At 31.2% G+C, this 10,385-nt stretch overlaps 2 protein-coding genes and 1 non-coding gene across 3 annotated transcripts; 2 read left to right on the top strand and 1 right to left on the bottom strand.

The window, feature by feature from the left end:
• The first annotated feature begins 439 nt into the window (after positions 1-439).
• On the top strand, positions 440-511 carry Trnah-gug. Its single transcript has one exon. It is a non-coding gene; the product is annotated as a tRNA-His (tRNA).
• A 6,342-nt stretch (positions 512-6,853) lies between these two features.
• Positions 6,854-7,417, bottom strand: LOC119604811 (larval/pupal cuticle protein H1C-like). Its single transcript, XM_037957673.1, has 2 exons — positions 7,347-7,417; positions 6,854-7,286 (listed from the first exon to the last, which is right to left on the bottom strand). Exons 1-2 carry the CDS (start codon positions 7,350-7,352, stop codon positions 6,942-6,944), a joined length of 351 nt encoding a protein of 116 aa, XP_037813601.1. The 5' UTR covers positions 7,353-7,417; the 3' UTR covers positions 6,854-6,941.
• Positions 7,418-8,537: 1,120 nt separating this feature from the next.
• Positions 8,538-9,125, top strand: LOC119604812 (vitelline membrane protein Vm26Ab-like). The gene is made up of 2 exons (XM_037957674.1): positions 8,538-8,644; positions 8,747-9,125. Exons 1-2 carry the CDS (start codon positions 8,564-8,566, stop codon positions 9,044-9,046), a joined length of 381 nt encoding a protein of 126 aa, XP_037813602.1. The 5' UTR covers positions 8,538-8,563; the 3' UTR covers positions 9,047-9,125.
• Positions 9,126-10,385: the final 1,260 nt, after the last annotated feature.

The following is a 10,385-nucleotide window of genomic DNA, read 5'->3' on the forward strand; positions in this document are numbered from 1 at the left end:
TACTCTTTTATATATATAGATAAACTCATTTTCTCAAAGTGGTCTTATAAAGGGTTTCTAAAGGTTATAAACTTTACATAAAAATATTTATTACCATTTACGTGTAATTAAGTTTTTGTTGCAGATTTAATTAAAAATTAAATCCAAAAATTCAGGTGTATATTGCATTACTTTTACTTCCCATCGAATGTTTTGTTTTATGAAATCAACTTAAAACAAACTCCCCATTTTTGTTGAATTACTAAGTGTTGAGTAAACATTTATATTATATTTGAAACAGCCTGTATATAAAGCAACTGTTTAATGCGCATGAGTCATTCTGTTTATATCTTTTATTCCACCAAATATAATGTGTATTCACCACTTACTTTAGTGTTGTAGAGAGAATTGCATTACAATGTGTAATAATATAGCTAACGACAAAGAATAACCTTGTATAGCCGTGATCGTCTAGTGGTTAGGACCCTACGTTGTGGCCGTAGTAACCCAGGTTCGAATCCTGGTCACGGCAATGTGTAAAAGCGCATTGTCACGGAGAAGGTACTTTTTTAATAAGTATTTTATTTTACAGTATTTAAATTTTAGAAATGTATATAGTGAAAAACTAATTTATCTTTTTTTCAATTTCTTGTTGGATCCAAATTAAAGTTTTTGAAATGACAATTGCAGGAAAAATACGTTTTAGAGGTTAGCGGGAAATACGGAAATTTTAACTAGTGTTTGGAGATTTCTGGCGTTTTCCAAGTCGATTTTTTTGTAATAAACATTGACTGCCTTACGCAAGAAACATTATTTATGTTAACAATGTTTTACTACACACTTTTTCCATATAGAAACTAGATTTAATAACTAATATTAACTTTTTCGTTTTTGTATAAGGCAGTGAATATTCCTATATCTAGTTTATAGACTATTCTATTGTCTATTTAATAATATTTTCTATCGTCTAGTCTATGGTCTAGTCTATAGTTTAGTCTATAGTCGAGTCTATAATCTATTCTATAGCTTTGTCCATAGTATATTCTATTGACTAGTCTATTGTCTAGTCTATTCTACAGTCTATAGTTTAGTCTATAGTGTAGTCTATAGTTTAATCAATAGTCTATTCTATAGTCTAGTCTATAGTCAATTATATAGTTTAGTCTATAATCTATTCTATCTAGTCCAGTCTATAGTTTAGTCTATAGTCTAGTCTGTAGTTTAATCTATAGTTTGTTCCATAGTATATTTTATAGTCTATAGTTCATTCTATAGTTTAGTCTATAGTCGAGTCTATAGTCTATTATATAGGCTATGGTCAAGTTCATAGTCTAGTCTACAGTCATCTTAGTATCTTATCCATGGTATAGTCCATATTATAATCTTTAGTCTAGTATGTAGTCTGGACTACTTTCTAGTCTATTTTATAGTCTAGTTTATAGTTTAGTCTATAGTATAGTCTATAGTATTTTTTATAGGTTAGACTAGTCTATAGCCTAGTTAATAGTCTAGTCAACAGCCTAATCTTTAGTCTAGTATAAAGTCTACTTTAGAGTCAAGTCTATATAGTCTAGTTTATAGTCTGTCACAAAAACCGCTAGAAACAGTCAGATAAGGTCTTTTTCAAAAACTGTTAGAAAACGTAAAATTTATTAAATAAACTATAGACTAGACTATATTATAGACTTGATTCTAAACTACACTATAAACTAGACTATAGACTTGAGCCTAGACTTTATACTAGACTTAGACCATACTAGATTAGACTATAAACTAGGCTATAGATTAGTCTAACCTATAGAAAATACTATAGACTGTACTATAGACTAAACTATGTACTAGACTATAAAATAGACTAGAAAGTAGTCCAGACTATATACTAGGCTAAAAATTATAATACATATATACTATACGATGGACTAGATATTAACATGACTATAGACTAGACTATAAACATAACCATAGACTATATAATAGACTATAGACTCGACTATAGACTAAACTATAGTTTAGTATCAAGTCTATAATATAGTCTAGTCTATAGTCTATTTATTAAATTTTACGTTTTCTAGCGGCTTATGAAAAAACCTTATCTGACTGTTTCTAGCGGTTTTTGTGACATGTTCAACACTGTGGGCTTGCAACATGGGTTTTCATCAATATGTACAACAGAACAATCCTGTTAACAAATTTATTCACAAAGTATGTCTGGGAGGAACTGTAGGGTTCTCTTCACTTATTAATGTCAAGTGGGAAAGATGCCAATTATTTAAAGTTATATTTATATGATTTTCTCAAGTGACCCAATTTTTGAAAGAGATGTCTTCCAATCGGTATGAAATTTGCACCAACATAGCAGTAAAGTTTGATATTTTTGCCAAACATGTGTTTCTTTTCATCAAATAGATTTAAGGGCAATCTCCAAAATAAGACCTATTCATTTTCTCTTTTTGAGTTCAAAAGAAAGCGTTTGGGATATCTATCAAAAAAATGTTTAGTAACTCACGACAGACACCATTTTTGTGTAATTCATTCTAAAACCTCTAATACTTATATTAAAAAAACTATCAAACTAAATCTAATACCCACAATATGTTAACATTCAGAATAAAATCACAAAAAACTAGAAACAAATATATCATTTCGAAATGGCTGATTCGATCGGGTCTATTTTTTGAAAATAGAGCGCACAGCTGAACCAGCGCCGGCGCAATGGGTGCTCAAAGTAGCTTATCTTTCTAATCACATGCAAGCACTTTCAGAGCAATATATTTTCTGGATTTAAACAGAATTGAATTTGAATTGGAATAATTATTACGCTAAAAACTGAAAAACCTCTGTCTTGAGTTGCAAAATATGTACTCACATCTCACTAAGCGACCAACAATTTTTTTCAGGAAGATTGGAAAAATAGCTTTTAAAACTATTTGGAACAAAGTTTGCTAAGAACAATAGGTAATAAACAGGGCAAGAATATCCATGCAAAACTTCTTATAGATAGCGTAGTCGATTTAGTCATGTCCGACTGTCTGTGTGTATGTCGAAATCAGTTTTCAGAAGACCCCAAATATCTGCGAGTTCCAAATCTTCAATAATTCTATCAGACAGCAGGTACTTTTTGCATTTTCTATAATATTGAACCTAGAAATATGAAATTAAGCATGTAGAGCCCAGATTTAGTGAGATCCTATGAAAGGGGAATTTTTTGGTACTTTTTCGTGCTTCAAAAGGTACTTTTTAAATTTTCTATAATATTGAACCTAGAAACATGAAATTAAGTATGTAGAGCTCAGATTAAGTGAGAAAACATAAAGGCGAACTTTTTGGTACTTTTTCGATCTACAAAAGGTACTTTTTGAATTTTCTATAATATTAAACCTAGAAACATGAAATTAGGCATGTAGAGCCAGGATTATGTGGGGACTTTTTAGTACTTTTTCGATCTACAAAAGGTACTTTTTGAATTTTCTATAATATTGAATCTAGAAACATGAAATTAAGCATGTAGAGCCCGGAGTAAATGAGAATCTAACAAATGGGATTTTTTAGTTTGTTTACTTTTTAGTATTAGTACTTCTGGAACTTTTTCTAATATTAAACCTAGAAACATAAATTTAAATATTAAACCCCATTTACACAATGTCTACTTAGTTTTTAACTTTAAGATATATTGACAGTTCTCATACAAAAATTGGTTTAACTGGAAGAATAGCTATCTGTTAAACGATAACTCTTCTGCCCCACAGTGCACGGTAATCAGCTAATTTTGACAGCTCACTACATAATAAGTAAACAATATGTGAATATAAATGAAATTTCGCGATTAATTATTAAGACGAGATCTTAATTCTATTAAGAGTCTTTATAATCTTCGAATCACTTTAACAAATTTCACAATAAATTTCTTTGATTTTCATTGATTTCTGTTGAATCTTCAACCTGCTGTAGCTCACTCAAAGAGGTTGTGATGCTATAGTAATTAAACACATCAAACCCAGGTTGAGTGAGGCAATGCAAGAGAAATTGTATGTAATTACAATTTTGTTTTTTAACACTTCACTGAAACTTGAATTATTCAATTACACTTACACTTCTTATATATAAAAACATACATACATATGTATATACTTGTGCAATGTACATTTAAAATTTATTTGTTTATTAATATTTAATTGTTGGGTAGTCTTTTATTAGTTTCATATCCAAAGATTTTGAAGCACGCAATCATGATTATTTTTCCAAGGAAAAAAAAATTCTAATAGAATTGTACAAAAAAAAAACGCTCAAAATGTAATTAACAATAAATTGAAAATCAATAAATTTGTCATGGTAAATAATGAAATAGTTATAACAAACATTTTAGTTACATACACCTACATATTTATTTAGTCATGTATTATACATACTCACCTTGAAATGTAATACATATGTAATTGTTAAATTATATTGTGAGGTTAAATAATAATAAATTTAGTAATAGTAAACAGGTGTCAAAATTAAAGTAATATTAATTATTAAATTTTGTTTACTGTAAATATATGTTTATTTATAATTAAGGGAGCACCTACCATTCATATAAGTTTAAAAATTTACTTAACAACTGACAAGTTTTGGAACAGAATATAGAAACATTTTAATATTTCTTTATAAACTATTAAAGTTCTTTTCTAATATTACATACTCCACATACATACAAAATAATATAAAATCAAACATCTATGTAAATTTATGATACCCTTCAATTGGACATCCATTCCTCTACACAAATAGATATGCTATTGATAGTCATCTGCAATAGAACACAAATCTACAACCAAACCATATGATGATTGTGATATGATGACGATATGATGCTCTACTATTGATGACAATGATTAAAATGTTACTCTTTTGGTCAAGTCATGTGTATAGGTGGTGTTGTTTGAGGCGTGGGGTGGATACTGACTGAATATAAATTGACACTTGCAATCATTTGTAACCAAAAAGAGACAAGTGTAATAATAACAATTCTTAAATGTCACAGTTGGATGTCAAAATGTGACAATAAAATCAAATAAAAATGTTAATTGATGTTTAAATGTATGCAATTTCATATGGTTTTTATAATGTGAAAGCAGTAGACAATTTCAAATAATTGCAAATTATATTAAAATTAATTTAATAATTAAGAAAGTAAATTGCATTTATTAAGTAAATTTTCTCTAAAGTCGAGACCATAGAGGAATCTTTAAAAATCAATACGTACTACTCTGTAGTTGAGATTATAAACGAATCTGTGGTTGAGACTATTGACAAATCTATAGTCGAGACTATAAACGACTCTCTAGTCTAGACTATGGATGACTCTATAGTCGAGACTATAAACCACTCTATAGTCCATACTGTAGACGAATCTAAAGTTCAGACTATAGACGACTATATAGTCCAGACTATAGACGACTCTATAGTCCAGACTATAGACGACTCTATAGTCCAGACTATGGACGACTCTATAGTCCAGACTATAGACGACTCTATAGTCCAGACTATTGACGACTCCATAGTCCAGACTATAGACGACTTTATAGTCCAGACTGTAGACGACTCTATAGTCCAGACTATAGACTATTCTATAGTCCAGACTATAGCCGACTCTATAGTCTAGACTATAGATGACTCTATAGTCTAGACTATAGATGACTCTATAGTCCAGACTATAGATGACTCTATAATCCAGACTATAGATGACTCTATAGTCCAGACTATAAATGACTCTATAGTCCAGACTATAGACGATTTTATAGTCCAGACTATAGACGGCTCTATAGTCTAGACTATAGACGACTCAATAGTCCAGACTATAGACGACTCAATAGTCCAGACTATAGACGACTCTATAGTCCAGACTATAGATGACTCTATAGTCCAGACTATAGACGACTCTATAGTCCAGACTATAGATGACTCTATAGTCCAGACTATAGACGACTCTATAGTCCAGACTATAGACGACTCTATAGTCCAGACTATAGACGACTCTATAGTCCAGACTATAGACGACTCTATAGTAAACTCTATAGACTACTCTAAAGTCAAGACTATAGCCGACTCTAAAGTCAAGACTATAGCCGACTCTATAGTCCAGACTATAGCCGACTCTATGGTCCAGACTATAGATGACTCTATAGTCCAGACTATAGATGACTTTATAGTCCATACTATAGATGATTCTATAGTCCATACTATAGATGATTCTATAGTCCAGACTATAGATGACTCTATAGTCCAGACTATAGATGACTCTTTAGTCCAGACTATAGATTACTGTATAGTCCAGACTATAGATTACTCTATAGTCCAGACTATAGATGACTCTATAGTCCAGATTATCGATGACTCTGTAGTCTCGACTACAGACCAGTCAAGACTATGGTAGACTCTATAGTCAAGACTATAGAAGGCTCTATGGTCGAGACTATACAATAATCTATAGCCGAGATTATAGACGACTCTATAGTTTAGACTAAAACGACTCTATAGGCGAAAATATAGAAATGGAGACTATAGACGACTCTGTAGTCGAAACTGTTAACGGCTATTTAGTCTATAGTCGAGACCATAGAAGACTGTGTAGTCCAGATTATAGACGATAAGATTAAGACTATAGAACACTCTACAGTCGAAACTATAGAAGACTCTATAGTCGAGACTATGATCAGTCCATAGTCCAGACTATAGAAGACTCTATATTACTGACAATAGACGACTCTATAGTACAGACTATAGACTGTTCTATAGTCCAGACTATAGACGACTCTATAGTCTCTAGAGAGGGAGAGACTGTGTGTCGTAACCGTAGTCAACTTTATATTACAGATTGAATATATAAATATCCTTTTCTTATAATTTAAAAATAATTTATTTTTTGTATCCTTTAGTCAATCATCATTAAGTTAATTTGGATTTTTTAAATATAAAAAAATTTACTTCTTCAACAAAGTGGAGTAAGTGGCAACAGGGGCGGCATAAGCTACGGGGGCTGCACTGTAAACAGAAGCAGGAACAGCGCCGGAATAGGTGGTGTAAGCTGCAGTCTTATAAGGAGCAGCAGCATAGGTAGCATAAGCAGGAGCAGCAGCATAGGCAGTGTAGGCAGGGGCAGCAGCGGCATAAGTTGTATAGGAAGGAGCGGCAGCAGCATATGTGGTATAGGCAGGAGCGGCAGCAGCATAAGTGGTATAAGCAGGAGCCACAGCACTATAAGTACTGACTGGCGATAAAACACCAGCTTGGGCAGCAGCAATGAAAAGAGCCAAACAGATAAGGAACTGGAAGGAGGTTTTGTTAGCCAGATTTGTTTTATTAAAATATTAGCAATTTCGACTTACTTTCATTTTGTATAGATTTTTTGATTGTTTTGAGGTTTGTGGAGTTTGTTAATTGAGTGTTAACTGATACTGTTTTGTGGCCTGTTCAGTAATTTATATAGTAAAATAATATTGGGTTTTTGCTGGAGTTAGAACATTTGGTTTAAACTTACACTACAAGAATAGTAATTTTGTGAAAACAGGCTTTTTCTTCCAACTCATCATACATTTTGTCTTAACTGCCTGTTATATAAAGAGATTATTTTTTTTTACTTCTTACTACGTCACAAATTGTTTGGGCCAACAATTAGTTATGGCTACATTCATGACCATAAATAATAATCAATAAATAATCTATTTGTTAAGCTGTATGGGTCTTAAAATAAACAATTTATAAATTTTTTCAATTAAATTATATAGAGCAGATAATTATTTTTTGTCTTCATATCAATGACTCTTATAGGTGTGGGTGATTCTGCAAAAAATTTAATAAAAAATATTATTTTATAATATTTAGTAAACTGAGGTGTGGTTTAACGATTTTATCATTTCTAGAGTACAGCTTAAGACTAAGAAAAATTTGTCAATATGTATTGATTGCCCTTATCGATGTTAAATTAAACCGAAATTCGGATTACAAATGTGTGAAAAGACCTCATGTGTCCAAAAAAAGTACCAAAATACAGTGTTTACCCATTTACTCCTACAAAGAACCGTATTTCGAAAAAGTACCAGACACCTATCCGCTTGTTTTTTGTGTAAACAACTACAAATATATTTACTATTTAAATCTCTCTATGCTACATCCATTAGCTATATAACAAGTCACTAGTGTACAAGCACGTAAACAGTAAGTAGTATAATCTCCACAAAATTCAACTAAACATCCGCATTCATTGACAAAATTTAACAAAATAAATAATTAATTTTTTATGCCCAAAGTATTAGTGTCAACAATATTCGTATTCGGGTTATTAATCTTTAAGAATGAGTGAAAACATGTTTGTTTTGCTATAGTTTTCATATTCTGCTGTTGAAAATTTATTCAACACAAAATGACAAATCATAATTGAATGATTTATTTTTGTTTAGCAAACAGCGATATACATCTTAAGAATATAGCTTGTGGCATTATCTGTATTTACCACCAAATATTTATAAAGTGACAAGAAAACAAAAAAAATATATATGAAATCCTGTCTAGAATATTAATTTTTGTATATAAATGCCTGTTAAGTATGAGAAATAGTATCAGTTCTAAATTGTTTGTACAACAAATCAAAGAAGACTTACACAAAAAACCCATCTACAAAATGAAAGTGAGTTGGAATACAAAAAAAAAAAAAAAAAAAATGGACAAAATGAGAATATTCCAAAATATGTTTAATTTAATTAATTGAATTATAATCCTTTTATTTCAGTTCCTTATCTGTTTAGCTCTTTTCATCGCAGCTGCTCAAGCTGGTGTGTTGGCTCCTGTCACTACTTATAGTGCTGTAGCTCCTGCTTACACCACTTATGCTGCTGCCGCTCCTGCCTATACAACTTATGCTGCTGCTGCTCCCGCCTACACTGCCTATGCTGCTGCTCCTGCTTATAAGACTTCAGCTTATACCACCTATTCGGCTGCTGTTCCTACCTATACCTCTTCTGTTTATAGTGCTGCTCCTTTAGCTTATACAGCTCCAGTTGCCACTTACTCTACTTTATTGAAAAAGTAATTTAGTTGAAGGAAGATTTATTGAACTGGCTTTGTTGTAATGATTTTTAAATGAATAAATAATATATTTTTTAATAATACTCGTTCCACTACTTCACTTAGCCTCCATTATACAGTCTCTAAGTAATATAGTCTACTCACTTATGAATATATTGATTATGTTGCCGAAATTTAAAATTTTACACTAACTTGTTAAATTCGGACCTCATTTGATCTTTTATCCCCAATACAGATCAGTTTTATAGATTATAGATCAGTTCTATAGTTTTGACTAAAGATCAGTCTATACTCTTGACTATATATTAGTTTATAATATTCACTGTAAATCAGTCTGTAGTATTGGATGTAGATCAGTATATAGTCTTGAATAAAGATCAGTTTATAGTCTAGACTAAAGATCAGTTTATAGTCTAGACTATAGATCAGTTTATAGTCTAGACTATAGATCAGTTTATAATCTAGACTATAGATCAGTTTATAGTCTAGACTATAGATCAGTTTATAGTCTAGACTATAGATCAGTTTATAGCCTAGTCTATAGATCAGTTTATAGTCTAGACTATTGTTCAGTTTATAGTCTAGACTATAGATCAATTTATAGTCTTGACTATAGATCATTTTATAGTGTTGACTACAGATCAGTTTATAGTCTATAGTTTATAGTACAGATCAGTCTAGAGTTTTGACTACAGTCAAGACTATAGACTTATAGATGAGTCTATAGTCTTGACTATAGATGAGTCTATAGTCTTGACTATAGATGAGTCTATAGTCTTGACTATATATGAGTCTATAGTCTTGACTATAGATGAGTCTATAGTCTTGACTATAGATGAGTCTATAGTCTTGACTATAGATGAGTCTATAGTCTTGACTATAGATGAGTCTATAGTCTTGACTATAGATGAGTCTATAGTCTTGACTATAGATGAGTCTATAGTCTTGACTATAGATGAGTCTATAGTCTGACTATAGATGAGTCTATAGTCTTGACTATAGATGAGTCTATGGTCTTGACTATAGATGCGTCTATAGTCTTGACCATAGGTGAGTCTATAGTCAAGACTATAGACTTACGTCAAGACTATAGACTTTTCTATAATCAAGTTTTGACTATAGATGAGTCTATAGTCTTGACTATAGATGAGTCTATAGTCTTGACTATAGATGAGTCTATATAGATGAGTCTATAGTCTTGACTATAGATGAGTCTATAGTCTTGACTATAGCTGAGTCTATAGTCTTGACTATAGATGAGTCTATAGTCTTGACTATAGATGAGTCTATAGTCTTGACTATAGATGAGTCGATAGTCTTGACTATAGATGAGTCTATAGTCT

This window comes from Lucilia sericata, unplaced genomic scaffold (genome assembly GCF_015586225.1).
Source record: "Lucilia sericata isolate MDLA Ls3-8-SP2 unplaced genomic scaffold, ASM1558622v1 Contig000434F_arrow, whole genome shotgun sequence".
NCBI lineage: Eukaryota > Metazoa > Arthropoda > Insecta > Diptera > Calliphoridae > Lucilia > Lucilia sericata.